The following is a 21,198-nucleotide window of genomic DNA, read 5'->3' on the forward strand; positions in this document are numbered from 1 at the left end:
AGGAAGCCACACTAGGTTTCCTCCCACCCCACCAACCATCAGGTTCAGCTTTGCTGTCATCACAATGGCAGCAGCTTCTTCCACCCAGTCTTGGTGTTGTTGCAGCTGCTGCTCTTCTCTGCTCAGACAGACCCCTGCTTTGTTTTTGTTGCCACATTTTTACTCCCCTCTGTCTTGTTGCATCTTTGGCTGTCTCCTGATGCTTCATTGTCTCAGTAATGGCAGCTCTGTTTCTCCCCCACACTTGTGGGTTAGCAGCAGCTCCCCCTACCCACCCACAGATTCACTGCCCAGTGGACTCCATGTTGGCAGCAGTAATGTCTTCACCCTTTCCTGCCACTCCATGTTCTCTGTTTCATAGAAGGCAGTAGTAGGCATGTTCACCCCCCGTGGGCCTCCCCCTAGGCTCAAGGATAGCAGCAGCGTTTGTCCCCTATTCCAGTTGAGCATAGCTTTGCCATTGGGATGATGATGGTAGAGATTCCCTGTGTGTTCTGTCCAGGCGTCTTGTGTACTACATGTTTGCCACTTCAACTGTGGCTGTGGAGACTGCAGCATTTGGCCCTGCCCCATGGCGGTGAAGGGGAATTTTGCTGCTGAAAGGGCATCTATCCTAGCACCACCCAGGCTTCCTCTCAACAGAGGCAGTGGCAGTGATATTTCCCCCAAGCCAGGCTTACTGCAGCTGCAGTGTCTCCCCGTGGTAGTGGAAGTAATTGTCTGCACAAGTATGATCATAATCTTGGTTTTGGTGGGGTTTAACCCCCCCCCAAATGTTTTTTTTAAAAAAATTATATTTTTCTGCAACCCTGGGGTGTTCCCTAAGGTTGCAGAAGCATCTGCTTTGTAGCCAAATGCCCCCAAATAGCAGGATTAAGTATCCATGGGGCGGGGCACTTGGCTATTAGTATGATTGTAGTGAATAGGTACACTATATGAGGTTGGGGATCCCAGTGGTTATGGGACGAGGGAGGTATGGCGGTGGGGCTAGGTATTATAAGGGAAGAAGCCAGAGATATGGTTATGCTCGGGTTCCTTCCAACCTTTGCCCCATCCCAAGGGATGCTGGTAGCGGGGCTAGGGCTCAATGTCCTCTCCCATCACTGCTGCTGCGCAACGCCAGGTCCATTAATAACAAGACCACAACCCTTCAGCAATATTTTGCGATGGAAGAGGTAGACCTGGTGTGCGTGACCGAGACCTGGGTATGGGAAGGTGAAATGTCAGCCTGAAAGAGCTGGTCCCCCCAGGTTTCTCGGTCCTTCACCAGTCACGGGACAGTGGCCGGGGGTGGGGTGGGGTGGCGGTGCTCATTCGAGAGTCTTTCTCCATCAGGCTGCTCCCCATGCCAAAGATTGCCGGCATTGATTGTGTGGGCCTGGTGTGGGATGCCGAGGGGAGTATAGCCATCTGTCTGGTGTACTGATCACCCAGCGTACCAGCAGATGTTATGCCTGGCCTGTTGGAGGCGGTGGCTGGCTGGTCCTTGGAGTACCCCAGGCTTCTGATCTTGGGGGACTTCAGTGTCCATGCCGATGATGCTACTCACGGGCCATGGACCTGATAGCCTCCATGGCGGCATTAGGACTCTCCCAGTTTGTATCAACGCCCACACATCGAGCATGACACACGCTGGATTTGATCTTTGGGGTGGGGATACAGGTGGATCTGGATGAACCTATAGCAGTGCCATGGTCAGACCACCTCGTCCTGAGGCTTGTCTGGGAACCATGACAACCCCCCCACCCCGCTGCTTAGGCGACGAGCTGATTTATGCTCGCCCGTGGAGTCAAATAGATGCAGTTGAATTCCAGAACACTCTGCGGGATCCAGTGCCCCCTGGTAGCTCATTGGATGAGCTGATAGAGGATTGGAATGCCCGTCTCTCTGAAGCTATCGACGAGATCGCTCCCCGTCACCCTCTCTGCCTCCGAACTAGGGTAGCTCCTTGGTATACTGATGAGCTACGACAAATGAAACGGAAGCTGAGACGGCTAGAGCGAGTGTGGCGGCGACTCAGTGACAAGAACATCTTATAGGACGTTTATGAAGGCCTATGAGATGGCAGTGAAAGCTGCAAAGAGAGGCTACTGTGCAGCTTCCATTGCGTCCGCTAGTTCTTGTCCAGCACAACTTTCTAGAGTGATTCGGTCTTTAACGTCCCTCACACATGGGATAAATAAAAATGTAAATTCGATAATAAGCTGTGAGGCTTTTGGAGACTATTTTGGAGACCCATAACCCGGTGTGGGCGGCAGTGTCCTTTACACGCAAGGTGCAAGGTGCGTGTAAAGGACACTGCTGCCCACACCGGGATGAATGAATGTATGGCTGGTGCTTACTTTTACTTGGTGGTTATAAACAGAAGCTCCTGAAGAAGCAGGCGTGAAATCTGTTCGCAGCCGGCCTCAGATTGAGAGATTGAGAGCGTTCCAGGGGAGAGCGTTCTAGGGTGTGCTGTCCCAGGAGGAAGCACCCCCCAGCGATTGTTTCCTCACTGGCAATTACATCTGCACCATGCTGGAATGAAACAACAACTAAGATATTTCTACTTCAAGTTATGACAACATAGAAGGATAAACTGACTTCAAACAAAGACTCAAGCCTATGTAAGCTATTCTCTCCCGGAAAATATTTCATGAACTGGTTATCTAAATGGTATCATTTTCAATTCATCCTACCCTGTAAGATTGTTTATGTAATATGTATTGAATCATGTATGGAGTGTTATGAGCACGTTGCATTTTTGAAACTTTGAAGACACTGTATGAAGTGTTATGAGCACATTGCACTTTTGGAATTTTGAAAATATTATATAAAGAATCATTTTTTGTATCCTGTAGGGTTTTGCCCCCCTTTTTTCCTCCCAGTTTATTACAGGTACAGCCACCTATTTTGCATTTGGTCCAGAATGCAGCGGCATGCGTCCTTACCGGAACGCCAATCCAAGCGTTCCGGAGTTCCGGATCTGGTTCAAGGTGTTAACCTTGGTGTTTAAAGCCCTTCACGGACTGGGACCTGTATACCTGTGGGACCACCTCTTCTATTACGTCCCCTGCAGGGTGTTGCGCTCTGCAGACAAGCAACTCCTGGTGGTTTCCGGCCCGAAGGACATCCATCTGGCCTCAATCAGGGCCAGGGCTTTTTCTGCCCTGGCCCTGGCCTGGTGAAATGCATTCCCGCTGGAGATCCAGGCCCTGTGGGACCTGTTACAGTTTCACAGGGCCTGTAAAATGGAAATGTTCCGCCAGGCCTTCAGCTGAGTGCCAGCAGGTGTCCTCCTTCTTCCATCTAAGACCACCACTTCTTCTGGGGCTGCCCTCGGTCACCTGCTATGCCCATATACGGACTCCCAATATTTGTTTAAATAGCCTGCTCCTGGACTATTTTAATGATTTTTAAAAAAATATTATTGATTTTTTGTGTTTGTGATTTTAATGTATTTTTTAAGGTTGTTAGCCACCCTGAGCCCATCTGTGGGGAGGGCAGGGTATACATCAAATAAATAAATAAATAATAAATAAATATTTTTAGGAGAGGACAGTTTTCAATGATTTGCTAACATTTCAGATTTCAGAATGGAACTGTAAACCAGTGTTTTTTGTATATTTTGAAAATGATTGATCCATATGAGACATAGGCCTACACTATTTCTTTCTGTGCAAACGGAAGCTCCTTTAATATGAGGCTTCTTCCTTTTTTTTTTAAAAGGCAATCCTAGAAGAAAATACAGAAAAGAAGCAAATTCAAGTAGAAAAGTTAGAAGCAACATTGAAGTCATTATCAGCTGAACTCCTTAAGGTTTGTTCAAACATACATTTGCCCATGGTGATGAGTCTTTGATTTCATGCAGTCTTAAAATTCTAAAGTATGATCTTGTTTTTTAGGCTAATGAAATTATAAAGAAACTACAAGGAGACGTAAAAACTCTAATGAATAAATTGAAGCTAAAAAATACAGTAACAATTCAGCAAGAAAAACTCTTGGCTGAAAGAGAAGAAAAACTGCAGAAGGAGCAAAAAGAACTGCATGAGGCAGAAAGTTCTCTTCGAGAAAAAGAGCAAGAGGTAACTTAAAGTTCAGAGATATCTAGGAAGTGCTTAAATAGATTTCTTGGATTTATGCTTGAAATGGTTTGTATAAATACAGTTTGCAGGCTAGACCCTATGGATCTGTTCCACAAATAGCAGGGTTTGCCTTTGGCAGAGGCTCCTTGCATCAGAGGAAACTCTACCATAAGCAGAGCGGGTTTGTATAATCCAGTGTGTTATACTTGTATTCTCAGTAGGTACATCAAGCAGTGTTTATATTTGTTTCCAAAAGCATTTCATTTGATACATAAGAAAGATTATATTTGGCTTTAGTGATGGTGACATTTCAACACAGAATATACTGTTGAGTGTGACATCCTATTTGTTTGGGTAATTAATATGGACCATTAATGTGGAAACATTTCAGGTCTGTAAGCTGCAGGAACAATTGGAAACCACTGTACAGAAGCTGGAAGAAAGCAAGCATCTTCTCAAAACAAATGAAAATGGTAACTGTATAAGATCTAGTGGCCAGTGTATGTGGTATCCTATAGATTCTTCTGAACATTTCTAATCAAGCTGACCATCTGAAAGATTACCTTGGTACTGGGCATTCTCTGCTTATTTATACTTTCTGAAATTTTTTCTCTTTTGCTTATGTGTAGTTTTAGATCACTTGGCACACTATTAGATGTCATTCTTATTTCTTCCTCTTTTTTGCCACAGATTTTGACAGTAGTGATAATAGATTGCTGTGGTTTCCTTCTTTGCTTTTCAAGTCGTTCACTGGGCTCTCCTTATAACAAACAATTTATGAAGGATTTGGTGTGTGATATGTTCATCCCTAGTATGTAAGGCTAATGGGGTGAGAACTCTGCTAGGCAGCCATAATTTTAAGCTTGTTAGTCTTTAATTCAATATATTGGAAAACAGATCCTTCTCATATGGATTCCCAAGCAGATTCTCAATTACAATTTAGATTTGAAATAGTGATAAAAGGAACTGAAAAGCAAAATGCTTGTCTGATATTTCTTTGTGTAGTTATCACATGGCTAAACAAGCAGCTGAATGAAATTCAGATGACAAAGAAGCAAGAAGTGTTAGGAACATCATCTCCTCCTAGTAATACCACTGCAAGAATTGGCATTTCACCTCACAATATGGTAAAGTCATTACCTTTTTAACAACTGTTAGTATGTTTGTAAACATGGCAGATTGTGATCAGAATACTGCAGTCCTGTTGTTCAGGAACAAATCCTACCGAAGTCAGTGGGGCCTGATTCTTAGAAAAGAGGCATAGGATTGGGCTGCAGTAAAGGATATTTTGCATATATATCCTAAATGAATGGGCCCTGTTTAGATTATACTTTTCTATATGTACGGTGACAGTTGGGAGTGAACTTGGGGCTTTTTCTTGCTGAGCTTATAAATGGTAATCTTCTGCATATGCTCAAAATGGATAGGAAGTGTGTGGCCTGAGATCTACTCCCAATCTCATCGCAAGGAGGAAGGCCTTAAGCAAATGAAAACAAACTGAATAAAGATGGTCCAAGACTCTGCTTATGAAGTTCTATATATGTGATAAATACTTGTTAATGAATCTCCAGTGGGCTTGGGTTTAGAGGGGAAAAAGGCATAAATAAACTTCAGGAATTGCATTTGTTCTGTCCCTGGTTTGGCTTTATAAGTTTCATTCTGCTCAACAGATTAACAGCAGAATCCCTTTTCTGAACTCAGGACTCAGCTATCCTATTTCCCCGTTGCTAGCTTTTCAAAGTTTCCCAGATACAGCATCTGTCAAAAGTGCCAACCAGCAAGCTTCTGGAGCAAAGGTAAGCATCTAACCGTGAAATCCTAAGCAGAGTTACTCAGTCTAAGCCCATTGACTTTAATGGGGTCAGACTGGAGTAACTCTGCTTAGGATTTCACTGTAAATCTTTTAATACTCAACTTTACATTCTTTTCAGTCTTTTCAAACCAGTTTTAGGTTTGCTATTGGTGTGCAGTTCAGGATTCTGATTTGGAAAAAAAGCCCAAATTGGCCCTAATCAGAAAGATTCAGGATTCCCAAATTGGGCCCAGCATTACTGGCCTGATTTGGAAATACTGAATCGCAGCTTTCCAAAGCAATTTGGATTGCTTCGGAAAGCTTCAGGTTGGAAAGGGGTGCTTTCAAACCCCATGACTGGCTCCAGCTGACCGGAGGAGGAGGGGTCTCCCCTGCTGGCCAGCTGAAGCTAGCTGCGGGGTAAACTTACCGCCCCAGTGCTTATTTCACCCGATGGGAGAGGGAGGAGGGAATCTCCTCTTCCCCCTCACCAGATGGGAGGGGGAGGGGGAGGAGGGAACCCCTCATCCCCCTTCCATCAGGTGAAATAAGTGGCGGGGTGGAAAGTTGGTTGGTGTGCTCTGAATCTTTATGGAGCATACCGAAGCAGGTTAATAAGCAATTTCAGAAGCTGCTTGCTGCTTCAGAAATCACTTATTTCTGACTCTTTTTCCCGCTTTGGAAATTCTGAAGTGGAAAACTTGAATCTTTTTTTTTTTGTTGCACACTCCGAGTTGCTACACCTTCAGCAGTTAGCGTACCCGTATATACTGAGCATACTCAGTATGCTCATACTACTGAACATACTCAGTAATTAGCATACCATATGCTATAGTTGTTATTCAAGTTAAGGAGATAATTCCCTTTTTCTCTTAACATGAGATGCAGGGAGGTATTATTAATGCTGAAGTGTGAGGAAAAGAGATGGATATGAATAGAATATTTGGATATGTCCTTGGATACGAATAGAATATTTTCATGCAAAGAAGCAAGTAGGCTGCATGAGAAAAGTTTGATTTGCCCTGCATGGGGCCTCTATTTGGGAAATTTGAATGTTGTAATGATGACATCAAGCAATTACCATGCAGTGGTTCAGCACATATGTGAAGTACAATTGGGAAACTTGATTTAAATTGGTCTCTTGATGATTTTTTAAAAAACTGTTTAAATTACTCCACTCTGCCTTCAAGGCATCAATTTGTTAACACTGTATTTAGGATGAATCTCTTCAGGGTTGGTTAATGTATGACCAAAGCATACTTCCAAAATAATGTGAAATGTATACTGTCACTACAGGTTCATTTCAATATGCCGCTTTCAGAAACACACCAATGTTCAGAAACGCAGCCAGGACTTAATGTTGTGACGAGTCATTCAACAAATAAAGAAAAGTGAGTGTTTTAGTTAAACTTTTGGATTATTGTTCTTCTTGTTGCTGTTAAATAAGTTTCACTGTACTCATATTCTTGGTTTAAACTGGACGTAATTGTTGGGGTACACTCAGCAAGTCTGAACTCAAATATTGATATCTTTACAATTGTATTTGTTAGTCAGTTCTATTGTTTGACAGCTTTATTAATTGAATATTTTTTCCCAAATACAAAGTAACAATAGCAGCAGTGCTTTTAGAGAGTTAATGATCCATTCTCATGCTTGGAACTTCGTGAATTTGATGGATAAAACATCCATTAATTGATTTATGTCTATGTTCAATCTCCTTAATTAGATTCTTTTATGTGGGGAAGGTATCTTATCCAGTATAAAGTAGTAAATCAGTGTCCAGAGCCATCTGATTGAAATCTAGGGATCTCTGTGCAGACTTTGAGATTTTAGTAGTCATTGTTTCATATTCCATGTTGCTCACACAAGTTTTGGAGTGTGTTGAGATAGAATCAAGGGTCGCTGCTTGTGTGAGAAGTAAACCAAAAAATGTCTTGACATGCAGAGTTAGTTCTATGCATTCAGATTCCAGTATTGCAGTGATCTGTATAAGCTGGATTCACGGAGATGTTTTACTTGGGTGAACGAGAGCAATATTGTCTTCATGGACTTTTAATTATGTTACCCGAAGAACTTTTCTTTTCAATTCAAACAGACTTTATTAATTAAATAAAACATCCTTATACATATAATGATAACATTTGATAACATGAGGTTAACTGATACAAAATGTTGAACACAGATTTTGGCAAATTATATCATTACAAGTAGGTAACTCTTGTTCTGGAAAAGCTTTACTACTATAAGTAGTAAACATGTATATAAAACATCATTCTTCTAAAATAGTTTGATATAAGAAACTTGAAGGCTGCATGTCATTTTTATCAATAAATTCGAAAAAGGGCGTCCATTTTTCATAGAAATTTTTTTTATTAGATGAATTTGAACACTGGATACTTTCAGTAATTTTTTCAACTATAAACTGATCCCAGACCTGGGAATAACATTGTGTTACTGATGGAGGGGTGTGTTTGTTCCAATTGAGTGCTAGCAGTGACTTCGCTGCATTCAAGAGACTTGATATGTTGGTGCATATTTGGAATCTGAACTGCTGGCCAAAGATCTAGAAATATTAGTTGTGGATCTAGTGGGATTTTATATGAAGTTATATGTTCTATTTGTTCTAAAATGTCTCTCCAAATTTTTTTGACACTACAACACTCCCACCAGCAGTGCACATATGAACCATCTTCACCGCATTTTTTCCAGCAAAGAGGAGAATAGGACAATGTGATCTTTGAAAGTTTTTTGGGTGTGTAATACCACCTCGTAATGATTTTGAAAGTCTGTAATCTAACATTTATTTCATGAGATTTTAATAGAGAAGATGTCCAGATGTGGGACCATTGTTCTTGTGTTATTATTGCCTTACAATCTTGTTGCCAGCTGTCTTGGTCTGAAGAACTTTTCTATTTGGAAAAGCTGTATTCTAGACAGAGCCTCTGTTATAGAAGGAATTGATGCAGCTTTACATGAAAATGTTGCCCCCTCCAAAATTTGCAGAAAAATGTGCCGTCAGGTTTTTTTGGGTGAAGATGTGATTCTAAAATTAGATGCCTATCACCGTGTTTTGGTTCGCTAGTCTTACTAAGTGGCCATAAAACCTATAGACCTGGTGTGCACTGATAAGAGCTTTGCGAATGAGGTAGGACATATGATGGATTGACCTATGGATCCATTCTACTAATGGCAGTGCCTTACACTGGCTTCCACTAAAAGGAAAGGTAATCTAAAAATACACTAGAAAGAGGAGTGACAGAAAATAAAACCAACACTGTGGCGGCAGCTACAACTGAGAGCTAAGCTACAAGAGACAAATTACATGAGGAGGCACACGTAAAGGGAGTCGCAATGTTAGAGGGGAAGCTGAGTTTTAAAAGAGATCAGAATGCTTTGTCAATTTCCTTTCTCTACAGATGGCTGCTCAGGTTTATTTCCTCTTAGCCTCTTAGAAGGGGGGGTGAAACTGACAGAGCCTTCCAGAGGCAAAGAGGAAATTAACACATCCTCTGAGCAGCCATCTCCCTGGCTCTGTAGAGAGGGGAAATTAACAAAGTCTTCTAATCTCTTTTAAAACTCAGCTTCCCAGCTAACATGTCGACTCCCTTCACATGTTTCTCCTCATGTAATTCGTCTCTTGTAGCTTGGCTCTGAAACAGTATTTTATTCTGCACAGCTATTCAGAAGCCCTGCTGGATTCACCAGCTTTCTAAAAATACTTGGTGGGCACCAGGAAAGGTGTCAGCGGGCGCCATAGCGGCCTTGGGCAGCACACTCAGGACTCCTGCTCTAAGATAATTTAAAAGTTACCTGTCATTGTAATTTGTGTTTGGGAAATCATTTCTTTGCTAAAGGACGTAGAGATTTATAATAGAAGCCTTGAAATGTGCTATTTGAAAATTTTGTGTACATTTCAAGTTAATGAGCCTTGAAGCTTTTAGGTAGGCATACTGAAACTCATCATGTTTACTACATCTGTGCTTCCTCTGACTAGTGGTGAAAACTTAGGACTGGAAGCCAAGTATCTGAAGAAACGGGAGGACAGCATTCCTTTGCGTGGGCTCAGCCAAAATGCATTTCACAATGCTGGTACGAAAGTAAGAATATGCATTTAATTGAAATGTTCAAATTTCTCCTAAGATCTTTTAATGATATTAATATGAGACACATTTTCTTTGTGAGCAGAGCATCTGAAGTCATCAACATTGAAGAAGACACACATACCATCCAAATCTACACTACCTTCTATAGCTTCTGCATATTTTCCTGGATAGCAGACAGTATACTGATGATGGGCAATATGTTTATCAGCAATTGTGGATTATATGGTTATCATTTGTATACTATTTTAAAAGGAATATTGAATGAAGTATCAACTTTCCAGGTGAATTCTAATGTTTTTAAGTATCGTATTTTATATGGACAGTATAACCTTCCCCACGAAGATTTCTAATGCTGTTGGTTGAAACTGGTTATTTACTAATTGACCAGGCCAGCAGTACAGAAAAATATTTTGAACATCCATTATCAAAGGGACACCAATCAGTAAGGATTTTCTGTTTATCTTCCAAAGCTAATGCATTCTTGCTGATTTTAAAAGATTTACTTACAAGTTTAGGAGAACGGCCAGTATTTTTGTGGGTTTGGAGATTGTGTAAATGGTACCACCACATAGTAACCCTGTGGAAGTTCAACTTGAAAGTTTGTGATTAGTTCTTTAAGTGGCACTGTTTACATAACATCGAATCACAAAAATATTGTAGATATGTTGAAGCTTGTAGGTAGTTTACAGTACTTGCTTAACTGAAGGCAGAATATCTAAGGAATACTTATAGAAGGATGGATGTAGCTTGGCCATCCATTTTAGTGGATCATCCAGTTAATGTGTGATTTGGCATTTCAGTGATGCCAGGAGTCTGATGTTAGCGGGTAGAACTTCTTTCCAGTTCAACATCAAAATAAGCAACTTCTAGCTGTTTCTCATCAGTCTATAGCATGCATTACTTGGGCATCACTGAGCTGAGGCCTGACCATACAGTATGCATTCTAGATTTTTTGCCAGTTTTTCTGACATGCTTTTTATGTACTGCTAAAGTTAAGTTTAGCTCCATCCTGCAGAATACTAATACAGATGTTTATAGCATTTAATTTTTACAGTACACTGAAAATAAATTACTTTTTTCTATTTGGAAAACTTTCTATTGTAATATTTGAGGGTACATTATGATATTACTGAACCAGTCATGTCAAGCTACTGTCTAGCATTTCAGTTGAAACAGCTGGAAACTGTAATTCTACTGCTGCTTTTCAAACATGTTTAGTTTTTAACATTAGAATTACAGTAGTTGTAAAACATTTAGAAGCTTAAGGCTATTTTCAATCATGCCACTATCCACTTTATAAAACTGGCGTGCCTTCTCTCAGGAACAACATGCATACAAGTCCCATTGAAATGAATAGCCAAAATGTAGAAATTTTAGATATTTATATTCCAGTCTTTTGGGATAATTGGGTTGTACTAATATTGTAATTCGATTTGATGTGTGTTACATTTTTTTGACAGCTGTGATTCAGTAATTTACAAGTTGTAAATACAATTGAAATAGTTTGGGAGTTGAATCATTCTTTGCAGTGTAATATTTGCAGTGTAAAATTTGTACATTTGTTTATAATCAGAATGCAGTGTTCATCTCTGTATAAATGGTCTCATTGTAAGTTTTCAAATAAAATGGATTTCCTGACTAATAGTGGTAGAGTGAATTGTCTGTATTGAAATAGTAAGAAAAAGCATTTGTTTACTAAAAAGGCTGAAGAATTTAATAAATGGTTTGTCATTAACAGAACATTTGCTAGCTCTTGCAAGAGCACAGGAACCCAGTATATAGACATGCATATCTAATAAGATCAATTTTGTATCTGATAAAGCTACAGTTCCTAATTTTCTTCCTATTGTAGCACTACTTCTGAATCAGTAGGCCTAATTTATTCCTTAACTTTTGTATCATTACTAAGCCTTTCCCCTAACTTATAAGAGTCCTAGCTTGGGAAACCAAAAAATGTAGCACAAAGTTGAATGACTATATACCTGCACTTGCTACATAGACTGCACTGCCTTAATTCACACAGTATTGGTTGTATTAAAGTGTCTTTAGAATAATCAGACAAGTATCTAATCTCCAGTTTGGAGGGAAGGTAATGCAGGCGATAGATGAGTAACATCAGCCATTCCTAGATGGAACAATTTAATATGACGTCACTATTTTCTATCAAAATCAAAGGAGGTGGTTGAAGTGCTAAACAAATGTCTGGATTCAGTGAAACTAGATTTAATAACTTTAACTAGAAATGACAGGTTCTTTGTGCAGCGACAAAAAGGTAATAATAGGATAAGGGTTCCATTCTCCCTGAAAAACCAGGTATTCAGCTTAGGGGCACTTCTGGATTCTACATTGTCTCTGGCCAAACAAATGGTAGAAGTTGCCTGAAACTCCTTGTATCAAGAGAGGCTTGTTCCTTTGCTTGGCTTGTTCCTGGAAAAAATATGTGCAACAATAAATATATATTGTTAAACATCTAGATTTGTAATGCACTGTGCATGATGCTCCTCTTGAAGACAGTGTGGAAGTACAAATCGCAGTAGCTATTAAGGGTGTGTACCAAGAAAAAAATTGTCATTTCAGATATGGGGTTCAAGGAAGGGGTTTTTTTTTAAACCAGTATCGCTTATTTTAAGGTAGAACACTACTGGTTTGTGAGTCAAATCCATGTGGTTCCAGAATTCAGGACCATTATTTTCAATGGGGAACGTATACAAGGGTCTGGGGCAGCTGTTCATAAACATAATGGCATCAAATTTCCACAGAACACAGCCCCCCCTCTAAAGACCCACTAAAGTTTCAAGCAGATCAAACAAAGGGAGCTCAGTTTTACAGACGCCCCCAAAGGTAGGTGCCCCTTTATGTAGCCACGCTTCTCCCGATTCCTAATATGCCCTCAAGCGGCAGGAGAACTCCAGCTGTCCCTCAACCTTGAAAAACTCTATTCACTTCATTTTCCTACTCATACAGTGACTGTGAATAAATTTTACCTTTCTGTTGAAAACTGCATTTGCCATCCTCCCTTGCCCTGGTTTGTTTCCTTTCACAAAGTTTTCCATTGCATAACCGCCCCCCCCCCATCCTCTTCCATCATACAGGTATGTCATTATTCCCTGTGAAGGACTTTTTTAGGAGGGCTGCAGTAGGTTTCACCCAAAATGACACCAAAATTGCAGCAGAGCTTATGCTACCTATCCACTAAAGAGACCTCAAGTTTCAAGCTAATTGGACCAAGAAGTCCAATTCTGCAGGTTCCTGAAGAAGACCTCACCACCAGCCACCATGAACTGCAAACTATGACTCTTACTATTTCCTTTTGGGCCCAGTTTCAGCCCTGAATGGCCAGGATTGGGTCCAAAACAGCCAGGATAGGTGATGTCAGGGGGTGTGGCAGATGCAAATCAGTTATGCTAACGACACTTCCGGCGATGGCAAGAGGCGTGGCGCATGCTAATGAGTTCTAGCTCTTTTTCTACGAAATGACCCGATAATAATAATATTCGATTTATATACCGCCCTTCAGGACAACTTAATGCCCACTCAGAGTGGTTTACAAAGTATGTTATCATGTTAAGCTAGTGTTATATCTATACCAGCTTCCATTTTGTTTCCAAGCCTAATACAAGTGCTAATTTTGACCTAGAAAGCTTTTAACAAGCTTGGGCTCCCCCAAGCTGCCGCACCCAGCATTTGAACTGAACAACAGATCTTTCAAAGGGCTCTTATCTGAAGCATGGTTTGCTACAACTGTTGCTATGCCTCCTCCAGGGCTTGAAAGTGATCGTGGCAGTTTTAGAGTTCCACACCAACAGGCTTGTTAAGGGATCATCACTGCTGCTTGGAAAACAGTTTTTAGATCCTGTGAATTGCTTTAAAGTTCCTAAAAACGGATTGTAAACTGTCTTGAGCAGTTAACTTATTAACTGTTTTATTTAACACTTGCTATGGGGGATGAATACACGTGTATGTATGTAACATACTTTCTTACACAACTGCTGATTTCTGCTTTAGAAGAGACCATATAGTGCATAAACCCATAACACATTTTTCCAAACCAGTTTTTCAGATTGTACTGATGTCTATTTTTGCTTGACCTGATTAGAAATACAGAACACACAAGTAGCAGGAACAAGTAAAAATTAAATTAGTACAAAGAAAGCTATAAATTCATATCTATAAATCTGCTCATATACAGCAATGTTGTAAAGAACTGTGAAAAATCACTAAAATATTCAACTTTATTAACAATGTATTTACATATTGGCCAGCTTTTAGTCAACTGTGGTGGAAGTTAAAAAAGCTTAAACAGCCACAGCACAAGATGAAAACATTTTGAATTATACAATACTTTATACACATTTTATACAAAGGAACATTTAAATAATACAACTGGACACAAAAATATACACTTCTAGAGAAATTCACATCAGTAATTGTATAAAGCTCTCTCCTGTACTGTGGTCCTGGAACTACAGGACTAACCCTTGGCTGTGTGACGTGTTACTTGTGACAGTCCTAGAAGGCCACTATAGAGCAAGGATTGCCATTGCTGCTACTAGACAGAACTATCTGCCAGTTCTCTCTCACCCATCATATGTCACAAGTCAGTAAGCAAGAAAAGGCAGATCAACTGCCACTTATTCTAGGGTCTACACTTTGGTCTCCAGTGATCCTGTCTAACAACTGAAGTGGCAATCCTGCATGGAGCACATTGACATCCGCTTAAGAGTTGAGTTTGTATTCAAGTTTTGAGGTCCTTATGCAAAACATCCAAAGCATAGTGGTATCAAATTCTAGTTAGGAAGGTAAAGAGTTTTGGAGCCAATACCAAAATCTTAGAGGCTCATACCACCCACTTTAAGTACTACAAATGGATAGTATATTTAGTTCAAAGAACAGAAAGAATTAGTAATGCACTTAAAAGAGTGTGTACTGCTCAGGATGTGTGTTGAACACATGATTGTGTTAGTAAAAACTCAAAACAAAACCTGCCAGACACTGATTTGAAAGTCCAGGGTCAACCCAGTTCACCACCTTAGTCAAGTGCATCTACATTAAGGCTTTGAATTCTTCTAACCCAAGATTTTCAGTTAAAATAGATGGGTCCTCAAATCCTGCTCGTACGCCTCATTGAGACCAGCATGAAGAGAATAAAGCTCAACACCTTCAGGAAACTGATGCAGGAACACATGCTGATACCTTGAATATATAGATATAGAGATATATACTTTCAAAATCAAGATATAAAGATTTAATATTTACTGAGGGACTTTATGGCAAGAGTCCTACATAGAGTTTGAAAGAATCAAATAATTTAAATCTTAACTTCTTTGGAGAATTTTCCACTTCCTGGTTGTGGTTCTTAAAATTTTCATGCAAAGAAAATTTCTTAAGACCCTCTTAAGAAATGTCACTTTTGATGGAAATGGAATGTGCATCCAGAACCGAAGGTGAAAAAGAATAAAAATAAGAAGTGTGCTCTAAGAGTCCTTGAATTTTGCTGTCATACATTGGTGTCCTGCAACAAAGGTTCTTTGGCCTCCCCAGGGGCCTGTGGACTGTGTGGATGGCCGTGGCCGCCACAGTGCTTTTTCCAGTTGCCAGATCGAATATTTAAGTTGGTGTGTTCAGGAATAAACAAGGCAACAAGCAGAGCCAGTAATACAGAGCAGGCTCCAAATAAGAAAGGAGGACCAGGAATGATGGCATTCTGTAAAGAGAAAAACAAAAACAAAATAGGCTTAACACACACACACACACACAGCATAAGCTTTGTTCACTTACCTAATGCATGTTCTCTAGATTATCTAATGTTAGACATTAGTAGAAGGCATAAAAACCCAGACATGGGGTTTGTGAGAAAGGCGAAGATATATCAGTTCATTTCCACCTTTGTACTGGACTGAGAATAGAAAGCACTGACTCTCAGCCACTAAACTCACACAACACATTGTTTAACTTGCCTCTAAGTGTACCGTATCTTACTTTAAACCGCAGAATTTTTCCAAATCTTAAAGTACACCAAGATGACAGGTTAATCTAGTTAACCAGTATTAGAAAAAAAGCACTTCCATACACTATTGTTCCCTTGAAACTAGGTAATACCTGCTGCGAATGGTGTTGCACGGCCACATTATCTGCAAGGTCATTTTGAGTCTCTGGAATTTCATTCAGTTCCACATGGAAAATGTAGAATATAAAACCATAAAGTGCTGGTCCTAAGCCATTACAGAGTCCTCTAATTCCTGTTATCATCCCTTGGACAACACCTAGAAAACAATATTCAGAAGTCATCTTTACAGGCAAACACTTGCTTTTCTACACTGGGGTCATATTAAAAAAATACATCATGTTCAACATTTTTTACTGCCTTGTTTGAAAACTGCCATCTCACAACAGTCTACAAACTGCCAATCAGTCTGATTTGTTTTCAAAGTAATGAACATTTTTGTAAAATACAGTTCTCTGTTGATGCTAAAGAATACATTAGGTTCAGCTCCTCTGCTCACCAAGGCAGCATAAGTACTGACATCTGTCAAGACCCAGTGTGGCAACATCTCCAATATTAAGGACTAGAGGTGGGCACAGACCAAAAAAATGGACCAAAATTTGACATGGACTGGCCCAGTTCGGCGTTCACGAACAGGCAGGTCGTGGGATGCACGTTTTTCATGGATGTGATGACTTTTGGGCTGCTCCGTCGGTCCGTGAAACCAGACATTCCAGTTCTGAGCAATCAATTCCCTAGGCAACGGAGGGGACGTCCACAGACCTTCTCTGGCTGTCAAACAGAGAGCTCCCATTCTTCTCTATAAGAGCAAAAAGAGTAAATTCCCCCCCCCCCCATCTCTCAGGCAAGTGGTTTCAGTTTCCAGCAGGCAATAAGACAAGGAGAAACTGTAGGGTGGATTTTTCTGTCACAGAGGGAGGTATTTGAAGTTTCTGCTTGAGATTCTGGCTGCTTCTGTTCCACAAGCCTGTGAGGACTCAGAGAACGCTTTTTATATATATATATATATATAACCATGAGGATCCATGGTTTTGAAGCAATTTTTTGCACCATGGTGGTGCAAAAAAGTGGTGAGAGCATGGTTTTTTGGGTGCAATTTGTGGCAGTAGACATGATATGGGATTGTGTGGTGGATTTGGGGTGGCCCCATGTAAAAATCAAGAGGATTCATGAGGATCTGAGCTTTTGAAGCATGTTTTTGTGCCGTGGCATTGCCATGAATCAGTGGGTGCATGATTGTTTTGGTGCTGTCTGTAGACTAGGATATGATCTATAATACGAGGGCCTTTTTGTTTTGTTTCAATATAAAAATCATATGAATTAATGAGGATCCATTTAAAATAATCTAGATCCGACTTTTACCCACTCCCTTTGATCTGTTCCCAGAGACGGTCATTCCACTCTGGTGGCTGTCATTCCAGCCCCAGAGCAGTTTAATTGCTCCCAGGGACTGTCATTCCCCTCTGTGCATCGAAGCTAGTACAGAAATTACAGAGAACCGCGCCTCTGCAGAGCACTTTCCGTTCTCAGAGGAAGGTTCTCTAACTCCATTCCAAGTTTTCATTGCAACTTTTTGGTGCTGCAATGTATCTGAATGGAGCCAATGCCAGTCAATTGGCATTTGCGGCTCCTATTATATCTAATAGAACTCTCCTGGGGACAGATGCTGGGTGTTGTAACTCGGACATCCGAAACCTAATCTTCACCAAACTTGGAAGGTGGCTGAAGGAGAGCCTGCTGAAGACTCCCTGTGAGTTTGACATCTCTGAGTGTGTAGGGGGCCATCCCAGGGCCCCTAGAAGTGATGGACCATAGACTGATGAACTGGTCTGTGAACAGGGGCGGGTCTGTGAAAAGTTCGTGGTCCATGGTCTATGAAACAGACAGTTTTTCCTGGTCTGTGCCCGCTTCTACTAGAGAGAGAAGAATTTTTCACTGAGAAGCCCACATTATGAAACAAAGACGGATCATTTCAAACACCTACCCTGTTGATCAGCATCCGCCGTTCGTGAAACCAGAGCACTAACGGCTGGGAACGTGATGCTTGACATGGCTGCAACAGCCCCTGCTGCCCACATCATCCTGAAAAGCACAACTGGTAAGAGTAACCATATCAAGCTCCTATTTATAACTACCTCTTACAGTTTCAAGAGTTTTAGGTTAATTTTTCAGCTTGAGCTTCCCTAATAGTCCAGATAGGCATTCATTACTCCAAGAACATGTATGTTTTGTTTTTTCTCATAAAGCACAAACTGAAGATCAGTAGGACTGCTTTCATAGCTCTGTTCTTAGCCAATTTCAAAGGGCAAACAAAGCAGAACACAGTAGTAAAGCAGCCTGAACACAAGATTTCAGGTCTATAAGAACAATTCAGAGAATGACAGTTCAATACCGTCAAGGATTGTCATCGCAGTCATAACTGTGTCTATTAAAAGTTCAGCTACAAAGAAATCATATAACAAGAATCACTAACTGCAGCCAAGACAGTTTTACTCAGAAGTTCCAATACCATGAAAGAGGGCAACACATTTATCTATGATACATGCAATACTGAGGAATATTTTGTATTTATTTTAAGCACAGAGTGCATCCAAAATGCAACAATATTAAAAAAGCAATATGCTGAAAAATTACTTACCAAGGTTCAGAGCCAAAGCCATACCATGCAAGCTGTAATATTTGAAATCCCAGTCCCAGAAGAATGGTGTTTTTGTTTCCAATTGATCTCATAAGTAAACTCAGAACTATTGTCTGTGGGGAGAAAAATGCCAATATTTTAGTTGACAATATTTTAGATTTGACTACTGCAAATAATTAGGACACAGAGAGCGATTATCTACTGAAATGTGTGGCTAGTTCTTAATGAACAATGTAAATCTGGTTTTTTAGTATACTTACAAAAAAAAGACTTGGGACAATCTATTATAAAAAGTTCAGGAAAAGGCTCCACTCTGTTTCAGATTTAAGTACTGTTGGTTAATTCTGCCATGAGTGTATTTTTCCCACTTTTCTTCTCTAGTCGAAATGAACAAAGACCTATATATTTATTACAGTGGGTTTAAAATCTAAGGGTGCAAGTCTAAACACATCTACTAGGGAGACAGTCCCACTGAGTACAGTGTCTTATCTTCAAAGCTAAATGATGGCAATGGACAACAAAGTATTGGCTTGAATCTTGCAGTAAAACTCTGCTGACAGCAGGGATATCTGCCAGAGGAGCAAGACTTCCTTGCCTTCCCACTCCTGCTGTGGCCTAAAATGCCCTCCAAAATGCTACTCCTGGAGGACAGGTGCCCCCCCCCCCCCAGAACAGCATGAGGGGGGAAATTGACAAATGTCTTCCTCTTCCATCAACACAAATTTTCCACTGGATCTACAGTATGTCTGTATATTCACTCAGCCCCATTCTCCTCACAGGGGCTGAGGAGTAGGACAAGAAAAACTCAAACTTAGAATACCTCCCCTCCCACATACCTACTCTCCCAATGATCAACTATTTTTAGTCCCAGAATGCAAAAAAACAGTCAAACATAAAAGCTGGTAGCAGTTCTTAAAACTTTCCTCTACTGCAGACCATTGTTCTAGTCTGCCATATGCTACAGCTGCCATTTCCAAAACTGAACCTCAATGCCATCAGTACTCTGAACAAATTATATCAAATTCTCCAACAAAATAACTGAATGCATAGGGTGAAGGGAAGGGCAAAGCATTATTAGGCATGCCACTGAAACATCTGTAAGATAAAAGACAGTTTGGAAGACAGTTCTTTTAGGCCGGATTTTCCATGGCAGCTGTAACACTGGAATGGTACTGGGTAAGATTTCCTAATGTACAAATGCTTCATACCATCTACGGAGCATCTACATTATCATTTCTAATCACGTCCCATAAGAACATAATAGCAGCCATGCTGGATCAGACTATTTATTTATTTCAGTTACACTCTGCCTTTCTCTCCAATTGGGACCCAAACAGCCTTACATCATTCCTCTCTCCATTTGATCTTCACAACAATCCTGTGAGGTAGTTTAGACTGACTGTGCACAAATGGCCCAAATTCACCTAGCAAGCTTCTATGGCAGAGTGAGGATTTGAACTTGGATCTCCCAGATCCCAGTCCAACATTCTAACTACACTAGCTAGCCATCTAGTCTGAATCTAGTCTGAATCCCTCTTCCAGTAATGGTCAGCCAAATTTATTTGCTTCATTTACAGTCCACTTTTCCCAATAAGACTCAAGGCAGATTATAAAAAAAAAAATCAAACAGCACAAGACTTCAAATAAACAATGCAGTAGAATAGAATTACAGTGGAAAAAACTGGCTAGGGCATGGCATACCATATTGCAGAAAGCAGGTTACAAAGGAACAAGGCAATTCAGTAAAAGACCAGAAGCAGGTTCCTCTGGCAACACCCTTCACCTGCTGACTACTCCCCAGCATCTGACAATCAGAAGCATTCTGCTTCTAAACATGGTGATCCCATTTGGCTATCATGACTAATAGCTAGCAATAGAACTATCCTCCTTAACTCTGTTCTACTCTTTTTTAAAATCCATCAACACATCTTGTGATATTGAGTTCCACAAGTCAATGACCCACTGTATGAAATAATACTTCCCTTTTGTCTGCCCTGAATCTACTGTCAATGTCTTTTACAGGTGATCCCAAGCTCTACTATTTGGACATTCTCTCTATTCCCCTTCTCTATATCATGAATAATTTTGCACAACTGTGTCATATCACTCCTCACTTGCACAAGAAAGCATATAACAGTCTGTACAGGGAAGAGTTTCAAAACAACCATAATGGAAGATTTAACCTTGTATTTTGTCCCAGTGACACACAAAAAGCACAAAACAATGTCTATGATCTAAATAGCAAAAGCAACTCCTGTATTTCATCCTGTGTATTACTGCACTGAAGTGCAGAAGAAAAACTGATTTACTTCCACAAGCCACAGTTTAAGAACCAACGTCCTAAAATATGCACAGAATATTCCTTTCCTTTCTCTGTAACTTAACAGGCCACAAGCCATATGTCAAGTATTTTATAAATAATTTATGACTCCATGGATAAATATGGCTAGATCACATGAGCATTTTCTTATCCTGCCTCACAGCAAGATCTTTAGTTTTTGTTATTCAGAAATATTCTGTAGATGGTCAGTCCAGGGAGTAATATATTGTTTGCGAAGTAAATTGTAGCAGGGGCAGTTAAAAAGGATATGGGC

The 21,198-nt window shown here is 40.4% G+C and overlaps 2 protein-coding genes across 4 annotated transcripts in view; one reads left to right on the forward strand and one right to left on the reverse strand.

Annotated features, from left to right (window-relative positions):
• Positions 1 to 11,604, forward strand: part of SASS6 (SAS-6 centriolar assembly protein) — a 29,066-nt gene extending 17,462 nt beyond the window's left edge. Inside the window, exons 10-17 of one of the 2 annotated variants that reach the window (XM_054979888.1) lie at positions 3,712 to 3,801; positions 3,888 to 4,067; positions 4,459 to 4,540; positions 5,073 to 5,194; positions 5,738 to 5,863; positions 7,156 to 7,250; positions 9,854 to 9,956; positions 10,045 to 10,137. In XM_054979888.1, coding sequence (XP_054835863.1) covers positions 3,712 to 3,801; positions 3,888 to 4,067; positions 4,459 to 4,540; positions 5,073 to 5,194; positions 5,738 to 5,863; positions 7,156 to 7,250; positions 9,854 to 9,956; positions 10,045 to 10,053 — 807 coding nt within the window. In that variant the 3' untranslated portion in view covers positions 10,054 to 10,137. Of the gene's footprint in view, positions 1 to 3,711; positions 3,802 to 3,887; positions 4,068 to 4,458; positions 4,541 to 5,072; positions 5,195 to 5,737; positions 5,864 to 7,155; positions 7,251 to 9,853; positions 9,957 to 10,044 lie in introns of both variants that reach the window. The other variant, XM_054979887.1, reaches the window with a different exon arrangement.
• Positions 11,605 to 14,180: 2,576 nt separating this feature from the next.
• The window catches only part of MFSD14A (major facilitator superfamily domain containing 14A), a 28,373-nt gene continuing 21,355 nt past the window's right edge, over positions 14,181 to 21,198 (reverse strand). For both annotated transcript variants that reach the window (XM_054981353.1, XM_054981354.1), the window contains exons 9-12: positions 18,605 to 18,717; positions 17,951 to 18,048; positions 16,062 to 16,225; positions 14,181 to 15,666 (exon numbers count right to left, since the gene is read on the reverse strand). In XM_054981353.1, the coding sequence (XP_054837328.1) occupies positions 15,460 to 15,666; positions 16,062 to 16,225; positions 17,951 to 18,048; positions 18,605 to 18,717 (582 nt within the window). In that variant the 3' untranslated portion in view covers positions 14,181 to 15,459. The remainder of the gene's footprint in view (positions 15,667 to 16,061; positions 16,226 to 17,950; positions 18,049 to 18,604; positions 18,718 to 21,198) is intronic.

The sequence above is a fragment of the Eublepharis macularius genome, chromosome 5, assembly GCF_028583425.1.
Source record: "Eublepharis macularius isolate TG4126 chromosome 5, MPM_Emac_v1.0, whole genome shotgun sequence".
Taxonomy (NCBI): Eukaryota; Metazoa; Chordata; class Lepidosauria; order Squamata; family Eublepharidae; genus Eublepharis; species Eublepharis macularius.